This window comes from Mustelus asterias, chromosome 16, assembly GCF_964213995.1.
Source record: "Mustelus asterias chromosome 16, sMusAst1.hap1.1, whole genome shotgun sequence".
In the NCBI taxonomy this organism is placed as follows: domain Eukaryota; kingdom Metazoa; phylum Chordata; class Chondrichthyes; order Carcharhiniformes; family Triakidae; genus Mustelus; species Mustelus asterias.
The window spans coordinates 23,043,680-23,066,138 of record NC_135816.1 but is presented as its reverse complement, the minus strand read 5'-3'; the positions used below and the strand labels follow the sequence as shown (position 1 = coordinate 23,066,138).

The 22,459-nt window shown below is 43.5% G+C and overlaps 1 protein-coding gene across 3 annotated transcripts in view; it reads right to left on the bottom strand.

Annotated features, from left to right (window-relative positions):
- The window catches only part of LOC144505046 (teneurin-2-like), a 2,673,959-nt gene that overhangs the window by 112,560 nt on the left and 2,538,940 nt on the right, over window positions 1-22,459 (bottom strand). For all 3 annotated transcript variants that reach the window (XM_078230751.1, XM_078230754.1, XM_078230752.1), the window contains one exon: window positions 6,095-6,196. In XM_078230751.1, the coding sequence (XP_078086877.1) occupies window positions 6,095-6,196 (102 nt within the window). The remainder of the gene's footprint in view (window positions 1-6,094; window positions 6,197-22,459) is intronic.

Here is a 22,459-nt window from a genome sequence, read left to right as displayed (position 1 = left end):
CCAATCAACCTAACCAGCACGTCTTTCAGACTGTGGGACGAAACCCACGCAGACATGGGGAGAACGTGCAGACTGCGCACAGACAGTGACCTGCGGCCGGAATTGAACCCAGGTCCCTGGCGCTGTGATGCAGCAGTGCTAACCACTGTGCCACCGTGACGCCCCAGCCTTTTCTCACTGTTTATGCGTGTACATCGAATACAAGTTGAGCCACCTCAAAATAACATCATTTGAGATGTCTGGTGGCTCACACATCTACCCAGCATTGCTGTGTTATTTTTGCAATGTTCATACAGCTTGGGGGTTCTTTTGTGGGGCGGTATGGAGACGAAAACCACGAGTGTTTTGGCGCGGGCATAATAAACAGCTGCTCCCTGACTGATGTCTTGTTCATTGTACCAGTGTGGCTGCACCATTAGCCACGTGCTCTTTGCCAGGGTGGGGTGGGGTGGGATTTTGCAGGGGTGGGGGGGTGGGTAGGGAGTTTGCAGCTTGACCAAAATCGATTTAAATAACTTGGGAAAAGTGTGACATAAATAATACGGAGGCAAATAATAAAAAAAGAAAACCTACCCTTGTGTTTAAATTTAGAAAAATGTCGTCGTCCTTGAGTAGAAAGCCATAAACAAACAAGAATGCAAAACAAAAATAAAACAGCAAACTCAGAATGAGAACCACTATCTGAAAAGATGAAGCTTTTACACACATCTGTACCTGGAAACAGCTTAACCTGGCAGAGGGAACCTCCCCCTTTTTAAGAAAAGGAATTTATCCACAAAGATATCTGGAATATTGGTCCAGATTGTTTGATTGGATATGCAAATCAAAATCATCCCACTCAATAACCACATTTACCCAGCTGCTGCCGGGTTAAGTTGCTGCAAGGTATCACATTCTGGTCTGTTGAAGTGCCCGAGGTCTAAACAGTGTAATTTGCTTTACCAGATACGTTACATGATATTTTTTTTCATCTCCCACCTTTCTCTCCTCCTTTCCTGAAGGCTCATGCTGGGGTATGGTCTCAGGAACAGTGCCAGCCCGACAGCCCCTCGCCCAAGTACCATTCTATTTGTATGGGCCTCAGCAATGGTTGTTGGCAGGCTATGGGAAGGAAGGAGTGGGGAAGGGGTGGTATGGGTGGGTGGGTTTGGGCATTGCAGTCGAGCCTGGTTCAGTCCCCACCAGACATGCACACTTGCCAACAGAGCTCACTTGATAATGATTGGGAGCCTGAACCATGACTGGATTTTATTTTCCTTCCTAGTTTAGTGACAGTGAAACCCCTACTGCCATCCAGGCATAGATAAAGATAAACCTCGAGTTATATTTTACATTTTCCATGATGGTTCTTTTGTTGAAAAAATATGTACAAATGTTTCCTGATAAATGAATATCAACTTTGTCGGGCTAGTTCCTGTTTGGACTCTCTGCTCAGTGAACTGCAGACAAAAATATTGGCTTGAATAGTTTCATACCACAGACCACACCATTCTTCATTTAATCAATTCAATCTAAACAAGAGACATTCTGAAATCAATCAATTTAAGCCTCCTTCATAATTTGGCACATAAGATATCCTGATGTCTCCTGCTGAGATTTGATTGTGAATTACATTTAATGGGCATTACAGAAAAGGATAGAAAACTGAGAGTGTGCAATAGGCTACTAGTTATGTTCCTAGATTAATACTCCAGAGATCTGGACTAATAATCCAGAGAACGTAAACACCACACCATGGTAGATTGAAATTTATAATTCAGTTCAATAAGAAAATCAGGAACATATATCGTCAGTTCCTCTAGATTAGTGGCCTTGGGAGAGATATAAATTCATCAAGACATCAGAAGAACCAGAAGAATTTCTCTCTTTGTTTAAGAATGTTCTGTTATGATTGGTAATGCACAGAGGTTGCATTGCAAAACTTTCCTATATGTGGTTGTGGAATGCAGATGATTGAAAAATATTTGGCTTGTCGAAAGTTTTTTCAATGGGGAAAAGGAGAAGAGACTTAGTTCCACATGATTGTCTAAACTTAACTGTATACTAAAAGAATGTGATATCACCTAGACTAAATCTATTCCCACCCTTTCAACCGCTGCTAAAAATATGCCATAGGTCACTTCGAGGAGTTGTAAGCTATTCAGACACCAAGGCACAAATGACCTACAACTTTGTATTTCTGTGCAATGGCAATGAATTGATCTGGCATACTTGGAAAATGAATGTTCTTCTACAAACTGTCCTAAATTTATGTGTTAAGTGAAAATTGACGAATGAATCAGCATTATTTGGGATCTGCTTCCACTCCTGGGTTAAGGGATCCGGTGTGCGTTTGGAGTGAGACCAGAGGATATTTTCAGGACAAAAAGTAACCGTTAACTTGCTGTCCAAACTTGCAACAATCCTTTTTTTCAGAAGAAATTATTCCAACAAATATGCGTAAATAGAACTGGCCCTGCACATAATGTGGCAAATTTTACCCTCCCGCCCGCCATGGGAATCGGGGCGGGTGAGGGGCAGACCATGGAAAGGTCCATTGACTTTCTGGAATTTCTGGTTTCAGGGAGAGCGAGGCTGGAAAATTCCACCCAATATCTCAACAAATGTGTAATGGGCTAAGACCCCAAAATCCACTAATAAGGGAAATTTTCACTCTTTCATTTGACAGATCTCGGAGTCAAAACATCATTGTTGGCAAGTAGGATTAATTGACAAGTGACCATAACGCTGACTGCCTGGTGAATTGTGTAATCAGCTAAGGTTTATCATTGCTCAAAAGAATTCAGGAAGCCCTATTTTATTTTAAAACCATTCAACTTTTGAGCTCGTTATCGTGCCTTTTCCTCCCCAGACAAATCAGCAGGGGCTCATCTTCTACAGGGAAACATGGAGCTAAATTTAACCTAACCTTCTGAAATAAATGTACCCAAAATTGGCATGGATTTTAAAATAAGCCCAGCACTAGTATTGTGATTGTAGACTTACGTTGAGAGGCGCTGGGCTGCTGGCTAATCTGCTGCTTAAAGTGTCTGGCAGCTGAGCAGAGTTTAAAAGTAGAAGCAGAAAATGACAACTGCAACCAACTGCAACCAATAAAAGAGCTGCTAGTTTAACACAAGCTCATCTTGACATTTAATTATTTCAGCATTCTCACCACAAGCGGTGATCACTACAAATAGACTCTAGTGTTTTTTTATTAATCGTTTTTTTATTGCACTCAGAATTAAAAGAACAAACAATTAAAATTTGACAATTACAGTCATGATGGAAAGCTATATGACAAATAAAAAAGGATCAAAATGTGGGGGCATTTCTCCTAATAAAACAGATTAAAATAATTATTTTTACACCGCTCATGTTGGAACTGCTAATTGCAGCTTCTAAATAGCACTGGGAATATATTGGCTGCATGGAATGTGCTTAGTGCTTCAAAACATCGTTTGGTGGTGGATTTTGACTCTTCTCACGGGGGGTTGTGAATCTATGGAACTCGCTGCCCCAGAGTGCAGTGGATGCAGAATCAATCAATGGACTCAAGAAAGAGATAGATAAATATTTGATCAAAAGCGGGATAAAATGCTATGGGGGAAAAGGCAGGGATGAGTTAGGATGAGATGGAGATCAGCCATGATCATACAGAATGACGGAGCGGGCTCGAAGGGCTGAACTGCCTACTCTTGCTCCTAATTCCAATGTTAATATGTTCTCTCACCCTGTTCCTCTTCTAAAAGTTCTATTTGATGTGTTTGTGGTAAACATTGGTTAGGCGACAGTTAGAATGCTGTTTTGGTATCAAATTATTGAAAAGATATTTAAATAATCGAGAGCCTACTCTGTGGAAGGGCTGAGTTCTACGCTCCCCTTTGATGGATTTGAAGGCAGGGGTAGAACCTAAGATTCAGTACGGGGCCTTCCCACTTCCTACCTGCCCACCTCCAACACAGCTGAAATTTTACGGGGGAGGGCTAGGTAGTCATCAGGCAGCGCACCTGTCCTTGGGTCTAATGAGGTCATTAAGGGTTAATTGATGGCCACTTGAGCAGCTCATTCCTCCCCACCCACCCACCTCCAGGCTGTGAGTATTTTACCCATGATGCGGGTAGGCTCAATCCAGGTGGGAAACCTGGCAGCTCTAGCTGTGCGGGCTGGGATTGGGGAGTGGTGGGGGAAGCTCCTATATGGGCACCCTGGGCCCATCAATGGTTCTTGGGGTTCACCCTCTACCTTTAACCCTCAAAAATGTACCTCCATGGAGAATTCATTACCACTGTTGCCAACATTCTGACAGGTAAAATGGTTTGACACCTTCAAATCCTATTATTAGATGCTGTATTGTAATAAAGATATATTTTAATGTAGTGATTGATCAAAGATTTCTGTTCTACAAAGGTAAGTTGACCATTACATTAACTACCATTGTGTAAATGTTGACATGCATTACAGTACTTTTCCCATGGGAGAAAGTGCCATAATGATTCAGGCTAGAGAAAAATGTGCTGGCAAGCTCTCCTGTCATGGTTTGGACTAAGACTTTAATGTCTAGATATCGGTTACTTTGAAAACACTTGCCCTACTGATGACAATTAAAACAAAACAGCTGCTCCATTGATTAACAGGTAATCTGCTTTGGAATAGAAATGTTAAAGTATCTGTCTTGTCAGTTTGAGGGAGACTGGAACTAGACTAATGTTTTGATAGCTGTAGCCAATATGAATTCATCTAAGTTCTAAAAGTGTCTGGAGTGCTCAGTTTTGTTGAAAAGCCACTCAGTAGAGCGATTTACAGTTTTAAGCAGTTGCAATAATCTAATCTTCCTTTAATGTGGTTCCTGAATACATTAGCTGTTGGTTTACACAATGTAATGTCTACCTGAGGGATTAACCTTTTTTCCCTATGGCCCTGCAATTTTTTTTACAGTATCAATGATGAAGAGTTTTATTAGATTGTTACAGGCTTAAATTTGTTTGACCTGCATCCATTGCTGTGGCATAGCCTGTGAGGACTGTACAAGGCGGAGAGGTATAGAGGGGGCATGAGGAGCATAAGGGGTCATGGGAGGGCATGTTGGGGACATGGGGTGGTGTTGTGGATGTGGGACATTGGGTGGAATGTGGGAGATAAGGGGACATCTGTCTGAAGAGGCTCTGGGGTGAATTGTAGGTGCCATAAGAATGATGTTAGGAGCTGGGCTGCCATTCCCGAGAAGCCAAACAGGCCTTCAAGCCAGCCCGCCTCTGTAGACTAGCTCCTTCCACACTGAAACTGCAGATTGAAACTGCGCATTGCACACTGCCCTGGTGTGGAAAAACAAAACCCCTGGTAAAATCAGAAATGAGTCAGTGTGCATTTCAGATGCTGCAATATTGTGAGCTCGAGATGAAATTCCAGGCCGTCTGTGTGGTATTTAGTTTCCATGCTCTCCTATCCTATCCTACCAATTTTAAATTGACTGCGCTGCTGACCATCATTAGCCTGTTGATCAGCTTGGGCAAATGCTTGGACCATCATTTCAATGTCTAAAGTGAATGACAAATGATACTTTCTCAAGGTGAATTGGGAGGAATTAGTTTTGCTGGTTTCCTCTTGGAATTTCTTTGTTGCGCCTATTGAGTGAAGTGTTCTGAGGAATGGACAGCTTTTTTGGCAACCAGAATTGAACCTTCCCAGGTGCAATGCAGCATGAGTCATATAAAATGTGAAGCTCCCTTCACACAGTTATCACCAATACACATGAACCTTAACTCACCCCCAAACTAAAAATGTTTCCTTTCTCACGCTAGCCATTGTTAAGGCGTTTGCAAGTGCAATTGCTCATTTAATTCTAATTAGGGCCTTGTGACAAGAATAGTAACTACTCTGTGAAAGGTTACACTATTTTTAATCCCAACCTGATTTAAAAAAAAGAGCAGTTCACCTCTAAACAGACCGATACAACTGTCAGTAATGCTATAGACTGGATCAGATCCAAAGGGTTTCCTTCACTGCTAGGTCTTCCAGAAATATTTGAGTACAATAATTCACACTATTGCTGTATCTTTACAACAGAAGTTGATGTATAGTGCCCTTCGGTTATAAAGAAGAGATCAAACGGTACCTTTCGCACAGTCAGCCCCATGGAATCCTGGGAAGCAGTGACAAACGCCCGACACACACTCTCCATTGCCATGGCAATTGTGAGGACACTCCTGCACAGAATCTGACAATGTCATAAGCATGGTTAGTAATTAGTTTCTATTTTTAGGTGAATATTCAACAACTGAACCTTTCAGAGAGCCCCTAGCCATTTAAGTATTTATTTTTGTGTTGAAGTCAATTATCAGTTATGTTCACCAAGACGTTAGCTGTCAGTGTTGGAGAATGGAACACCTTTGTTTTGTTTTGGCATGAGTTATAAGCCTTGGCGGGTCAACGTGAAGTAGATGTAGAGTGAACGCAACCCTCTAAGTCCCACCTCAACAAGCTCAGCTAAAGAACAGCACTCACTCATGCACCAGTGTGACATTTTCAGCCTTCCAACCTTGTGGCATTTGACTGAAAAAGCTCAGTTAAGGCCACAAGGAATCTTTGGATGATAGAAGGCTTTTTAGCTCATCAAATTTGTTCCTTCCACTGACCACACGCAATTTACCTGACTGCAGACTGCGTCCAACTGCCTTAATCTCCCAAGGAGGGGTTCTGAGAAATTTCTTCCTTTGCCTCCAAGGTAATTGAGTGAAAGTACATAACATCTTGCTCATGTTAGAATATACATTATTCAGTCTTAGTCCAGCTACTTTCCACAGATGATATTTCCGTGTTCTCAGCAGTACGTGCATTACCATACAGTATTTGATCATTTCTTGTATTTGCCTTCCTATCTTTAATTCCATTCTCCCTCCACCAGATATTTAGCAATTAGTACAGAATTAGGGCGGACAGTGAAACCAGAATCATGAGGTGTGAGGTCCAATGCTAATCCATCGTGTGCCTCAGCTCCCTAATCAATTTCTTTCTGCTTCTAATTTTCTTGCCTTTGCTCCTGTCTTCTCCAAATGTCATGACTTTTCGGCATTAAGTGTCATGTGAGGAATAGAAATTACAAGAAGTCTATTCAGAAATATTGTCTTGCAAAAGATAAAATAAAACTTTTCATTCAAGAACACGGGAAGGTTTTCAGAAAGGGAACTAGGACCCAGCTTTGGGCCAGGGCTGAGACACTTTCTGTCGTGGTGGTAATATGGGTGGCACAGTGGTTAGCACTGCTGCCTCACAGCACCAGGGACCTGGGTTCGATTCCTGGCTTGGGTCACTGTCTATGCAGAGTCTGCATGTTCTCCCCGAGTCTCCTCTGGGTGCTCCGGTTTTCACCCACAGTCCAAAAACGTGTTGGTTAGGTGCATCGGCCATGCTAAATTCTCCCTCAGTGTACCCGAACAGGCACTGGTGTGTGGCAACTAGGAGATTTTCACATTAACTTCATTGCAGTGTTAATGAAAACCTACTTGTGACACTAATAAATAAACTTTAATAGCAGATATGTCTGAAAATTAGAAGTCGTGCCCCAAGCATGCCACTTTCCATTTTTGTGGGGGGAGGTCAGGTGCACTTTGATGGAGGTCACATGCCCCCTGGAATTGTTAAAAGTAGGCATAAATGTGCATAAGAACTGCACAAACCCATTACTGTCAAGTCGGAACTGTCAACAGACCTGTCAGAATCAGCTTTCAAAATGGTCAAAAGCACCTGTCAAGTTGTCAAAAGTCTCAAGAGGAACTGCCAAAAATGCAAAACTGTCAAAAGTGCTTATCAAAAGGGGTTGTCAAGCTATCAAGGAACTTAAAGTTCTGCTCTTTAAATATTTGAAAATATAATTTCTTGCTATTGCACTCTTGTGGGTTGACATAAATCTGAGATCTTCCATTACTCTATTAGTGCTGCATGACTTACTTCACAACCATCAATTGTCACAGTAGGGCCTGCCAGTTCACAATCTGATTGACAGCTGCAAGTGGTTATGGACTCTCTAATGTAGTACTATGAATTCCAATGTTTGTTGTTAAAAGGATCTGTGAACTTAAATGAAATACTTGTTGTTTTAAGACTTTATTTAGTTGAAGGAATGCAATGTAGTAAATAGTTTGTTGTAAATGACTTTTTTTTCAATATAGTTAAAACTGCAATAGACACAGAACTTTGTTTTATAGAACTTTATTTTATCTGAAAGCTTGCATGGGTCCTGAGGTCTGCTATGGTGGATATTAGGTGAGTTGACATGGTAGGTGTAAGGGAAAAGGTTGGGAGAACTCGGTTGGCATGTGTTGGCATTACATTGGCATAGGGGCTATATAGGGCCATTAAGGTAGGTAGAGGAGCATGGAGGGTATGAGAGTCCATAGGGACTGGGTACAGGGGCATAGGTTGGCATGGGACTATAAAGGGCCATGGGGTGGGGGTTGGAATGGAAGGATGGTGCAGGGCCATAGGTTGACACGGAGGAATTTGAGATTGCGTACCCATGCGGTGGATGGAAGCTGGGTCCTGTCCCAGATCCTTGCCCCAAAAGACCGAGTGAAATTTTGAAGGCTGCTGTTTCTGCTTTTTTGAATTAACCCTTCCAACCCCCTACCAAACACAAAATTTCAAAGCTGGAATTCAAATATAAAAAACAAACTAGAAGATGATGTGGATTATCTGTGTGATATTTCCCTTCCTAACAGCACTGTAGGTGAACCTACACTACATGGCTTTCAGCAGGGGGCTCACTACCATCCTCTCAAGGGCAATTAAAGATGGGCAATAAATGTTGGCCCAGCAGAGACACAGACAGCCAATGAACAAATACATGAATAAAACCCCTGAGAGACGCTCTTTTCTATTGACACATGTTCCCCCTTTCCTCAGAGCTCCTTTTCCCTGCCTAAACACTGTTACTGCTGTTCTTAACTGTTGTATTTCAGGTCAGTCCTTTCCTTTGCTCTTGAAAAACAACAACACAGCTCAGTAATACTTAATTTGTTGGGGGAGGTGATGACGATGAGTACCAAAAAGTATATCATCTAAGTATGCAATATGTTGGAGCAATGACACTCCAGCTTTGCATTTGATTGATGAGTGTCAAAGAAAATTTCTTGTAAGTACAGCAAACCTGATTGAGCTAATTATACGATGACACCCTGCAGGCTGAACTGCTTCTCCCTTTCTTAACTTGTTCTCAGGGACGGGACACATTTACTGCCCATCCCAAGTTGATGTGAAATGGCGGTGAGCGACCCTCTTCACGAACTGCTGTGACGCCCCCTGGTACTGAGACTCCCACCAGGGTTTTTGGTCAGGATTTCTGACCCAGAGATGAGGGACAGACAATTAGATATTTTGGAACACTGAGGCTGGAATTTTACCGTTCCGTCCGCCACGGGAATCGGAGCGGGTGAGGGGGCGGACCATGGAAAGCTCTGTCGACCTTGGGCGGGATTTTACATTTTCGGGACGAGCAAAGCTGTAAAATCCCGCCCTGAGTCACTGAAATAGAATTTTTGGACTGATAATCGCCAGTTCATTCTAAAAAGAAACAAATTGGATTGAAGGAGAAAAGAAACTTTTAATTTCCAATTCATATCATGTTATTGTCTTATAGTCTTACTGCGGATAACCAATTAAAAATTAATGTTTCAGACATAAATATATTTATGGTTTAAAAAATGAGTATAAATAACCTTCAAGACCAAAAGAGAATTCATTTTTGACTCAATCCGTCACAAAATAAATCCGGGGGCCATGATTTTCCGGCAGTTTACGCTCCGCTGCCAGATCTCCGTTCACTTGCAGTTGGACCAAAGAATCCTGCCGGCATGAACAGCCGGAAAATTCCATTCCTATGTTTTCTTGTCCCTTTGTCAGAGTGAGTAAGCCATTATATCTTTTTCTGGATAGTTAATTGTAGCCAGATGGCTAACAGCTAAGCATCCACAAAGCATGGTGGGAAAAGTAGCCATCCTTACACAAGCACAAGGAATTGCAGCGTCATGAACCAGCCTGTCGAGTGAGCAGTGCGTGTTAAGATGCACTCGGCATGGAGTGGTTGTGACTACGAAGATTGCTCGGCAAGAGCAAGTAAGAAGAATAAGGATAGCAGATGTGTCCTGTTTGGTAACTGGGTACTGGGCGATCTGACGACCCCCTGTCATGGGTGTACGTGACTAAGCACATTCCCGATGCTGAGAGAAACTGGATAAAAAGGGAGAGGCTAGAAGCCTCACCAGCCAAAAGCCTGTAGGACTAACCATCATGTAAGGAAGTCCTGGGTCTGGGGCTCAAATAAACTATCCTATCGAAGGGAGACTGATCACCTCCCCTTGTAATGGGTAGTATCTCAGTTCAAGGTCAACAGTTTGTGATTCATTGTGACCAACAAATAATCAGTACTCTAACAAGTGAAATAAAGAGCAGTTTCAGTGTTCATCAAGCGTTCTAAACAATCAGCATTCCAACAAGTGGAATAAGGAGCCATTCAGTGTTCTGAACATCAATAAAGAATAAGTTGTACGAAATATCTTGTGTAAGTGTTTCTTTGTCCGCCGCATCAGTTGGTATCGTAGTTTGAAGGTCAGCATAAGAATAGTAACAAATGCACATATTTGAAGTTTTGAACAGTATTTTCCTCTTCCTAATTGTCTTCTTGCCCATTTACCATGCTGTCATGTTTCTTCTGGTAGTTTGGACCTGTCCATTACATTTAAGTGCTTACCTCCTTCAGAACGCAGTCAAAAGGGACTGCTACCTGAGTGTATTAGACTGCTACCTTATCATAGCGTGACAGTGCTGTCAGCTTCTGAATTCTTCAACGGTAAGTGATCTACTCTGATCCTAACAAAGCGCTACTTACAAAGACCATGACCATGTTTCTTGCCCTGGCCACAAAAATAATTTGGAATCATAACAATCTTCACTATAGCCATGGAGTGAAAGAAAAAAGCTTAAAAGGGGCCTGATTCACAGTGGACGGGAGGAGGTATAAATATACATACAAGCAAATGTACACATGAGGTGTTATTATACCTGGGTGGCCTATTTGCTGGCCATATATTTGTGAATGGGTATGTAATTCAGTCGAGTCATGGCAGGTGCTAGCAGCCCCCCCCCCCGCCCCTGCTGAACGGAGTGTGTAGATGAGGTTCAAGGACCATATTATCTATACAATCAGGCTTCTCTTTGAAAAACTCTATTAAAGTTGTCAAACATGACTTGATGCCCTTGATTATCCCATGCATTTGTAAATGCTCGCTAATTTGATCTCAAATTATGTATTCTAGAAGTGAGCCGACAACTGCATTAGTCTAACAGGCCTATAATGATCATGTTTCTACTTTTTTTTTCCTTCAACGGATTACAACAGATATATTTATTTAAAGGAACAGGTTAGAAGAAGTTATGAGCTATGACACTACCACAAAGCTGACGAAGTAAGTAAACTGCTTCTAAACACTCCAACACCGTCTTTGACGTGATTTTATAACAGTTTTAGAATGCTCTCTTGTCCAATTGATTCCACAGGGAAGGGGAATTGAAAACTAGAGGGCATAGGGTGAAGGTGAGAGGGGAAAGAGTTAAAAGGGACATGAGGGATGGCTTCTTCATGCAGAGGGTGGTGCGTATGTGGAATGAGCTGCCAGAGAAAGTGATTGAGGCAGGTACAATAGCAACCTTTAAAAAGCATTTGGATAAGTACATGGATGGGAAAGGATTAGAGGGATATGGGTCAAATGTGGGCAATTGGGACTAGCTGGGAGGGCACCATGGTTGGCCTGGACCAGTTGGGCCAAAGGGCCCAATCCGTGCTGTATTGCTCTATGACTCTAATAGCATAGCTGTGAGTTCACAGCAACGTCTGGTGTTTAAGGGCCTGGCATATTATTGCTAATGAACATACTTCAACTGCACTGTGTCCATACACTTCCTCAATTGGTCTTCCGGCATCAGGCTTTATGTTCCTTAAGCTGCACAATGTTTAGTGCTTTCAGGTAAAGCAGGCACTACTTCACCAGATAAATCAGTGGTAATTAAATAGCTGCGTACTTTTTAACTGCTTACCTGCGCTTGGGAAGGAGGGTCACACGAAGTCCTGAATAGATCCTTATTCAGGCATATCTATTTTTCTCATTACCACACTGTCTACCTCTCCTGACACTTATTCCTCTGATACTGCTCTCCATTTCACATGGCAGAACTCCCTGATGTGAACAGCCTCCCAAGGACACTGACCCCTGATAGATTACAGAACACCAATGTTATTAACCTGTCATTGATCCCACCTCTGTGCAACAAAGGACAACGTCTAAATCATTAGGTGTGACAACAAAAAGGAACTGCTTTGCTTACTTTTTAAAAAGATGTCAGAAATGTGGCACTGATAAATCAAACATCGGATACAGAGACTAACCACTTACAGTGAAACTGACACAAATGTAAGCTTTTTACCCAAGATGGTAACCATAAAACTGCAAATGGTAATCATGTTTCCTTTTGTTAAGCTGGCAATCATTAACTGTAAAATAAGACTCAAAATTTTTAAAAACCATTTATTGGCCAATAATCTGCAGTTTATATAACTGTTAAAAAATGTTTATATTCCCTTTCATTTCCTTCCTAGTCTGGCAACGCCTCGATTTGAAAATTCCCATCCTTGTTTTCTCATCCCTCCATGGCTTCGTCTCTCCCCATCTCCGTAATCTCGTCCAGTTCTGCTGGCTGGATTTCAACACACCGGGTCTCTCAACAGACAATGGGGAAACGGATTAGTCTGCCACAATGTAGACAATTTTGTATTCCACCAAGGGGGCTAGAGACAAACACTCAACTCCTTGGAGAGTATGAAAGATCCTCTGTCCATTCATACCACCCTGAGACTCGTTCAAATGTTTCTGAGAGAAGACATCAAAATGCAATTACTCGTTCTGAAACAATAACTGCAGCACACAACATGAACTAGAAACATAGAAACTAGAAGCAGGAGTAGGTCATTCGGCCCTTCGAGCCTGTTCCACCATTTATCTTGATCATGGCTGATCAGTGAATTCAATATCCTGATTTCCTCCCCATATCCCTTGATCCCTTTAACCCCAAGAGCTACATCTAATTTCTTCTTGAAATCGGACAATGTTTTGGCCTCAACTACATTCAGTGATAGTAAATTCCACACATTCACCACCTCTGGGTGAAGAAATTTCTCCCCACCTCAGTTCTAAAAAGTTTATCCCTTATCCTCAAATTATGACCCCTAGTTCTGGACTCCCCCACCATTGGGAACATCTTTCTGAACCTATTCTGTCTAACCCTGTTAGAATTTTATAAGTTTCTATGAGATCCCCTCTCACTCTTCTGAACTCCAGTGAATATAATCTTAACTGACTTAGTCTCTCCTCATATGACAGACCTGCCATCCCAGGAATCAGCCTGGTAAACCTTCGTTGTACTCGCCCTATAGAAAGGACATCCTTCCTCAGATAAGGACACCAAAACTGCACACAATACTCCAGGTGTGGCCTCACCAATGCTCTATACAATTGCAGCAAAACATCCCTATCCCTGTACTCAAATCCTCTCACTATGAAGGCCAACATACCATTTGCCTTCTTTACTGCCTGCTGTACCTGCACGCTTACTTTCAGTGACTGATGCATGAGGGCTCCAATGTCTTGTTGAATATCTCACTCTCTCAATTTACACCGCATTCAAGTAATAATCTGTCTTCCTATTATTGCTACCAAAGCGGATAACCTCACATTTATCCACATTATACTGCCTCTGCCATGCACATGCCCATGCACTCAGCCTGTCCAAATTACTCTGAAGCATTCCTGCATCCTCCTCATGGCTCATCCTCCCACCCAACTTTGTATCATCTGCAAATTTGGACTAATAGACTTTCTCTGGATCATACAACCAGTGAGCTACTTCACAGGCCTTACCAAGTAGGAGAGTGAGAGAGGAAAAAGACTCTGTACTGAACACAGGCTGACTGAAGCTGTGCATTTTTTTCCTCCCTCTTGGAAGTATGTGTTTGGTTTGCAAAGTAACCATCCTGAGAAGGAAAACAGACTGCAAACCAAGATCTTTTTAAAAATGTGGAAATCTGCTCTGTACAACTATATCCAGGAGGGCAGCTGAACAGAACAGCAATGACATTGAACCATCGCATCGAGACCAGTATATTCTGACTGTATATTCCTTTGCTTGATCTGTTATCTGTACTGCTGTGTGGGCTGTGGGTGTGGCTGTGTGGTGTGGGTGTGGCTGTGTGGTGTGGGTGTGCGTGTGTGATTGTATGAATGGTGGTTGCATTTTACCCAGTTTTTGATTTGCTCAGGAAATAGTTTCAATTCACTTACCTTGTTCTTTGTTTAACCTAAGAAAACCTGCCTGAATAATTCTTTACAACCTCAAAGCGTAAATAGTGGGACACTTACAGAATTGGCAAAGCAAATCTACTTTAGATACAGGAAAAGACCCTGTTACAGTCAGACCAAGAGTGGGAGAATAGGGGAGTCACTTCGCTCTCCTCACATGCTTGTAACACTCATCTCCAGTTTCTTGGCCAACAGTCCTATTGTTAATATTGCTTGTGGTTAATCAGAAGGACTGAGAGACTTGATGAATGGTTTCTCTTGTTTTTTTCTCTCTCTCTTTGTGGACAATAGGAAGTTTCTTGTCTGCTGTTAGCACGTTCCTTCTTTGTCTCACCTCCCCAATATGAAAAAATGTCAGCTCTCGATATGAAAGGTATTAACCCACACTGTATGGTGGTGGGTGGCACGGTGGGCAGCACGGTGGCACAGTGGTTAGAACTGCTGCCTCACAGCGCTGGGGATCCTGGTTTGATTCCCTGTTTGGGTCACTGTCTGTGTGGAGTTTGCACATTCTCCCTGTGTCTGCGTGGGTTTCCTCCAGGTGCTCGGGTTTCCTCTCGCAGAGTCGATGCAGACCCGATGGGCCGAATGGCCCCCTTTTTGGACTGTAGGGATTCTCTGGCATTTACTTCAAAGATAAAATAACGGGCAATGGATTAGGGCTTGTCACAGTATGCCATTCAGCCCCTCAGGTATATTTTATCGTTCTGTTGGATCATAGGCTGTTATTTAACTGAACTCAGTTTGTCCGACTTTTCTCCCTAGATCCTCCCTATTGTCACCTCACAAAAATAGATTGATCAAAGTTTTGAAAACCGGATGATTCATCTTATTTTAGTCGGGATTGAGTGTTGCATTTTAAACAGAGGACTGGAATGATTACTGACAACTGTAAATGAGACTTTTCTTCTTCCTCAAGTGGAAGACAAACTACACCTCTGAAAACTGGGTCACAGCTAAATAAGGAATAGAAAGATGTAAAAGTCAATGTGATTACTTATCGACTGATGCAAATGAAAGAAATTTGGTGTCAGCAAGCTACAGAAAAAAACAATATTCAAGATGCAATATCACTGGCTATAGTTAGCAATAACTGGAGGTAAAATGTTAGCTCACAAACCTTATCCTTGCCCAGGTCAAGCAACTAATGGTTGACCTGAGCATCAGAGTATGAGATCATAGATTTTGGTCTTTGTTCAGACACTGAGGACACAAAGGCATATCTGGCTTTCCTGTGGGCAGATACAGTTTTTACTCTAAGGATATGCACGCACAGAGGTGCACACTGGTGTGCGGCTGGACAAGTTGAGTTGGCGCTGCTGTTACACCAGGATCCTGAATTTGAACGTGTGTTGTTGTGCCTGTGATGTTCAGCAATGAAAAAAGAAGTGTGAAGCAGCAAAATGGGCCCTGCCACTAGCATTAGCTAAAGGATCAGGCATCCTAATTACAGGTAAGATGATGCTTTGTGGATTTTCTCTCTATTGTAAAATGTCTGAAAGTACTCTGCAGTTTTCATGGCAGAGGATTGAATGAACTGCCCACACAAAGGTCTGGGGGTGAGGTACCTCTGCAACATGATGGCGATGGAGCAGAATGAATCTGCAGACCATGTCCTCAGGCTTGAGCAGGGCTCCTTCAGGTCCCTTAATAGTGACAGCAGAGGTTGTCTGACAGGCCAGCAAATGCACCCAGCATCTTGGTGTGCATGCCCATTCAGCATTCTCCTGTCTGCCATTCCATTAAAGTTCTCATCTCAGTCCTCTCTCTGCAGCAGTACTTGTCTGCCATCTCACCGTCTCGTGAGCTTTCCAATTCAACCATCCTTTAGCCCTGGCTGAGCTGCGGCCTCTCAGCCCGGTGACCCACCACATGCCAATTCCAACTCTGTACTAACCTCCAAGATACGAACAGTGGAATTAGTCTCAGATCGAGTGACAGGGTCACTTCATCAGTTCTATATGTTTCTTTTTCCGCTTCTTGGGCCCCCTGTGGCTGGGAAGCGAGGTGGCTGAAAGCAGTAACTCAGAAGGCTACTCTGATCATCAACCTAAAATGTTGGCTGGGATTTTCAGGCCTCACTATGATGGATTAGGCGAGCCAGCCTAAGGTCCGTTGACTTCGGCGGCACTATCATATCTCGCTAGCTGGCGGGACAGCATGATCCCACCAATTAACTTTGGTTATCTCTCCACAGATGCTGCCAGACCTGCTGAGTATTTCCAGCATTTTCTGTTTATATCTCAGAAGGAGAAGGTTGTTTTACGGGAAGGGATTTGGAGGAGGAAATAGGAGGCCCATGGTCACACAGCTTGTTCATCATACCAGAGGGCGGGCTAAGAGTTGAGAAAGGACATAACGTAGGGACAGACTATCATCCTCAATAGTTCGCAGTGATGATAGATGCCAAGGGTTCCATTACATTTAGCCCGAGGCTGAAGCTGAGAACATCTCGTCCATTGAGCTCAGAAGAGGCAGACGTTCTTGTACCTTACTGATTCTGCTCTGCTTCTTGTTACTTTGGACTACCTTGTCCAACAAGAGGGACGCAAGAACGCCAGTGACTGTATTGCTCTGTGATTGGCTAATGTGCCTGCCATAGTTGAATAGCTAGAGGCATATGTAAGCAGCGGGTGTGGGACTGGCAGCAATGTGTGTAAGGTGGAAAGTCTGATGTTGGGTGTGAGTATTGAGTGCCAGGGGCACTGCTGGGTGAGTGATGGGCGTGTGGTGCATTGAATCGTGTCAGAGGATGCTGGTGTAGGAGATGTCCTATAAAAATCCATTCACTGATCTCATCCACCTATGTGAGGTGCTGTTGTGAGTCCTTGGATCCAGAATCCATGGATTTGCCTTACTGGCTGTATTCTCCCACTCCCTAGTGTGGGTGATCTTTTGACCTGATGCTGGACCATGGCATCCCACCACCACCGCCCCCACCCCCCCCGCCCCCTTGCCCACCTCTGTCATTAATGCCCCCAGCATTGCATCCATTACCTGCCTTTTCTGGTGTTCAGTTTTGAAATAATTTCCATTGTAGCAATCGTTTCTGTGCAGTAACCCTTTAAGAAACAGCCTGCCTTTAAGAAAGAGCAGGTTGCCTGTAACATGTGGTTGACGGACAAAGCTGCCGTGGCCTCTTGCTGTGTTCAGGGTTCACTGGCAGCATTGAGAGGCAGAAATCAGTATTGGTGAACCAGCTAATGTCACAATCATTCAGATGAGGCTGGACACATGAATCTTGCAGGCTGAACAGATGTGGACATGTCACCAGTTGTGGTCCCAGTGCCCAAAAATTGAGGAAATCAAATTTCTAACCCTCGCTGTTAATTTCCACCTTATCTGTTAGATGGTGTCACATATGAGACTCAATATTTTACAAATAACTGTAGCACTATGGAACCCTTCCTAATGTTTACCTCTTCCTAGCCAAGCTATGTTGGGACTAATTTTAGAGTTATGATCATTGCCACAGCTGAATTGTCATTAAAGTGTTGCCTGAGACTCCCTTGCCAGAGGTTTCAGATTTGCTCTGTCTCTTCTCTCCCTTCAATTTGGGATTGAGCTTGAGATCTTTTGGACAAGGGGGTATTTAATTGTTAGAAAATCTTAGTTGCGCATACAGTCCTATTTCAATGCTGTTGGCCAAAGGGACTCGATCGGCTGGTTAATAAATTTGTAGCTGGGTAGATATTGCACCATCTCGCCAGGCCTGAATTTAATCCAAGATGACACTCCGACACAAGGGCCAAGTTTTACATATAAAGCAAATAAAATTTAAAGAGTCCTTGACCCTAGACTTAACAAAAGGGATTTAAAAAGAAATGGAATAAAGAGATGGCAGAACAGGATCAAGTGGATAAAATTACTCTTGTTGTTTGTGTGACAGTGGGACGTCCTACCACCTTGGCTCATTTTGCATTTTAGTACAGGAGGCTAACATGCCGGGCACCAGATGACCAGGAACCTGGAAAAACAGACCCTCACCAGGGCCATCAGCCATATTCCATGCACTGCACCTTTGTTCTGCCATTTGCACATTCCAATCTCTTAATGGACGCACTTACCACCATTCCTAGCCTTCATCATCACCATTTACATTCCCTTTGTCTCTGCCATTCCTGTCAATTACAGCCTCTCCCATGCCCCCCACTCTCTCCGTATAAATCTCATCCCCTATTTTGGTTTTCTTCATCTTTGACAAAGGGTAATCCTGACTCGAAACGTTAGCTCTATTCTCTCTCCACGGATGCTGTCAGACCTGCTGAGATTCTCCAGCATTTTCTGGTTTTTTTTCAGATTCCAGCATCCGCAGTATATTGCCTTTGAAAGAATATAAGATTGGCCACTTTTACATGGGAGGGGAAGGGATGAATAGGAAAACATGGTTGCGTGAGGCAGGCAGGTGTCAGAGAAGAACTTGCCTTGGCATTTGAACCTGCTGCCAGTGCGAATTAGATGCTGATCAAAATTTCTGGAATCACTGATTGAATCAATCCCAGGATCGCAGGCAAAGGAGTTTCAAGATTGTAGCATCAGAGCTGGCAACTGTAACTATTACATCGTTATGGATAATTGAAAAGTAGTTAAACCCAGTAAACACCGTCGTAGTCTGCATCTCTTTAAAATAACCCCTAATTTTTACTGATGCCATCAAGCTACATCTTCAGCACTAGGCTGTAGCTCAGAAGCAACGTCGCAATAAATACCCTTTAAGTAAGTCTTTAAGGCGCAATTTAAATCCTGGATTTTCAAGTTAGATGGTAGGATAATTTGATACTGAGAATGTAGCCTAATGTTTATTGGAAATAGATATCTCAGGAGTAGCAGTGAGTGTTGGTTAGCAATACTTCAGGCACCGAAAAAAGCCGATAATCTCTTGGGTAAGGATAAACAGTACCACAGAAACTAGTCTAGGAAACATGATGGGGGAGAAAAAAAAAGCACACAGTATGGTTCTTTAGAAAAAAATTGCAGAATAAGTAATTTTCTGGGCGTGGAAATACAGTACAGTATTTTCATGTGGGCTTCTGAACTCCCTCTTTGCGGTTCAGAAGTATACACTGCATCGGAAACACTCGTGATTTTCCCAACATTGGCCAGAGTGCAGGTTGACTGTCCAATGAAGGACAGTGGCAGGTTCTCAAAGCTAAAGTGTTAATAATGGGAGGCCTTTCAGTTTAAAGCAGTAAGAGGACGCCAAGACAGCCAACAAGGTGAGGGAGGTGGCCACAAAAGTGAAGTTAAAACAAAGGCCTTTACAGATGAGCCACCACTGTGGAGGTGTGCATGTGCGTGTGTGTGCGTGTGTTGTGTGGAGTATAGTGTGGGAAAGTGTGAAATTGTTCATTTTGGCAGGAAGAATCAAAAAACCACATCATTGCTTAAATAGAGAACGACTGCAGAATGCGGAGATGCAGAAGGATTTAGGTGTTCTAGTGCATGAGTCAAATGAAAAAGATGTGAGTGAGTCCAGAACTAGAGGGCACTATTTTAAAATTAGGGGTCACCTTTTAGGACAGAGATGAGGAGAATTCTTTTCTTTTTAAAATTTATTAGTCACAAGTAGGCTTACATTAACACTGCAATGAAGTTACTGTGAAAATCCCCTAGTCACCACACTCTGGTGCCTGTTCAGGTACACTGAGGGAAAATTTAGCATGGCCAATACAGCTAACCAGCACGTCTTTCGGACTGTGGGAGGAAACCGGAGCACCTGGAGGAAACCCACACAGACACCGGGAGAACGTGCAGACTCTGCACAGAAAGTGACCCTAGCCGGGAATCAAGCCTGAGTCCCTGGCGCTGTGAAGCAGCAATGCTAACCACTGTGCCACTGTGCCACCGTATCTGCCTCAGAAAGCGTTGGAGGCGGGATCACTGAATATTTTAAAAGCCGAGGTAAATAGATTCTTGTTGGGCAAGGGAATCAAAGGTTATCGGGGGTAGACGGGGGTAGACGGGGAACGTAGAACTCAGCACAATCAGACCAGTCATGATCTTATAATAGGAGCAGGTCCGAGGGACCAAATGGCCTACTTCTGCACCTATTTCATATGTTTGTAATATAGGTCTTTAATTGCTTCAATCTTGAACAGCTTCAAAGTCTATGATATGACCTGACATCATTCAGCCCTGAGCAAGTTGCCATCATCTGATTGTCCACAAAATCTATGTTCATGACTAACTAGCTTCCCCACGAATTGTTCTAGCATTGTAATGAATGGTTCACGTTCTGACTCTTTTTCCATTAACCAAAGGGTTCCCAGGAATCCGTCCACTTTCACTCTGTTTTTCCTTTATATCAGTGACCTTCTGCACTTATCACCCAATACTTCCCATCCTCTGCTGCTCACGATTTCAGTCTCCAGTTTTATTCCATCACATGCCCCCGGTGAACATAATTTCCCTGGGATTCTTGCTTTGCAGTAGATTGATCACTAATTACCGTCAGCAAGGTTATCCCATGAATGATTAACATACTCATTTCAAACTCCTTTCTCCATGACTTTATTAAAGGAGCTAACAAAATAATATCTATCTCTCGGCTGGATTTTATGGGGGCGCGTATTGTTCACTCCCCAACCACCACCCTGCCCCCAGCTCTCTGCCCCAGGTAGAAAGGTTGGTCGTGAACCAACTGACTTCAACAAAAAAATCTATCCCCACAGTGACAATACACTGGGCGTTGGGGTGGACTCTATAAGGTGAATGTGGAATGTCTGCCACAGACAAATGAAGCCCTACCCTCGCCAGCTGTCGGACAATCCAATTGGCCGGCAGCTGAGTCATCCCAGCAGTGTCAGTAACGAAGGAGACCCCGGAAGAATTATTATTAATCCTGGACTATGGTAATTCAGGGCTTTTTAGGCACAGAAGGATCGAGGACCTTAGGGAGGTAGGGGTGGGGATGAGGGTTGTGGTTGGGCTGTAGGGCTATGTGGGGGGAGGGTTTTGGTGACTGGGTATGGAGAGTTTTGGAGACTGGGTACGAGGCACCTGAGGGGATGGGGTGTGGGGGCGTTACCATCATTGCATGAGCACAGGGCATCTGCCAAAGAACATACCCCTCCCATAAAAATCCCACCATAGCAGATGGTGGAATTTGAATTCAATAAAAAAATCTGAATTAGGAATCTACTGATGACCATGAAACAACCGTCGATTGTCAGAAAAACCCATCTGGTGCACCAATGACCTTTCGGGAAGGAAATCTGCCGTCCTTACATGGTCTGGCCTACTTGTGACTCCAGAGCTGTAGCAATGTGTTTGACTCTCAACTGCCCTCTGAAATCATAGAATCATACAGTGCAGAAAGAGGCCATTCGGCCCATCGAGTCTGCACCAACCACAATCCCACCCAGGCCCTATCCACATATCCCTACATATTTACCCATTGACCCCTCTAACCTATGCATCCCGGGACACTAAGGGGCAATTTAGAATGGCCAATCAACCTAGTCCGCACATCTTTGGACTGTGGGAGGAAACCGGAGCACCCGGAGGAAACCCACGCAGACACAGGGAGAATGTGCAAACTCCACACAGACAGCGACCCGAGCCGGGATTCGAACCCAGGTCCCTGGAGCTGTGAAGCAGCAGTGCTAACCACTGTGCTACCGTGCCGCCCCATGGCCCAGCAAGCCACTCCGTTTCAAGGGCAACTAGGGATGGGCAATAAATGGTGGCCAGCCAGCATCTCCCATGTCCCACGAAGGAATAAACAACAACTAAAAAAACTTCCTCCTTGTCTTTTCAGCAGATTTGGTCTTTCCTTCACCATCCAACTCTTAACTGACCAGTTCAGGGCCTTAATAGGCCGAAGGCAGACAGGCTGGCTGATGCCAGGCACACCCACTGCATTATGGGGGACAGCTGGGGAGCTGGCATGGGCTAGTCACTCATACTTATTTTTTTATAGGCCTCCTCGGCTCAAACACACCAGGCCGGCTGGGGCTTTGGGGTAACGGGTAGTAAAATTCTCCACTTTAAACTTGCTCAGTGCTTCTTAGTTAAGAACTGAAAACCTTACTTGTTACAATTCTTTAAAGTTTCTTTACATCTTCTAAAAATCTAAA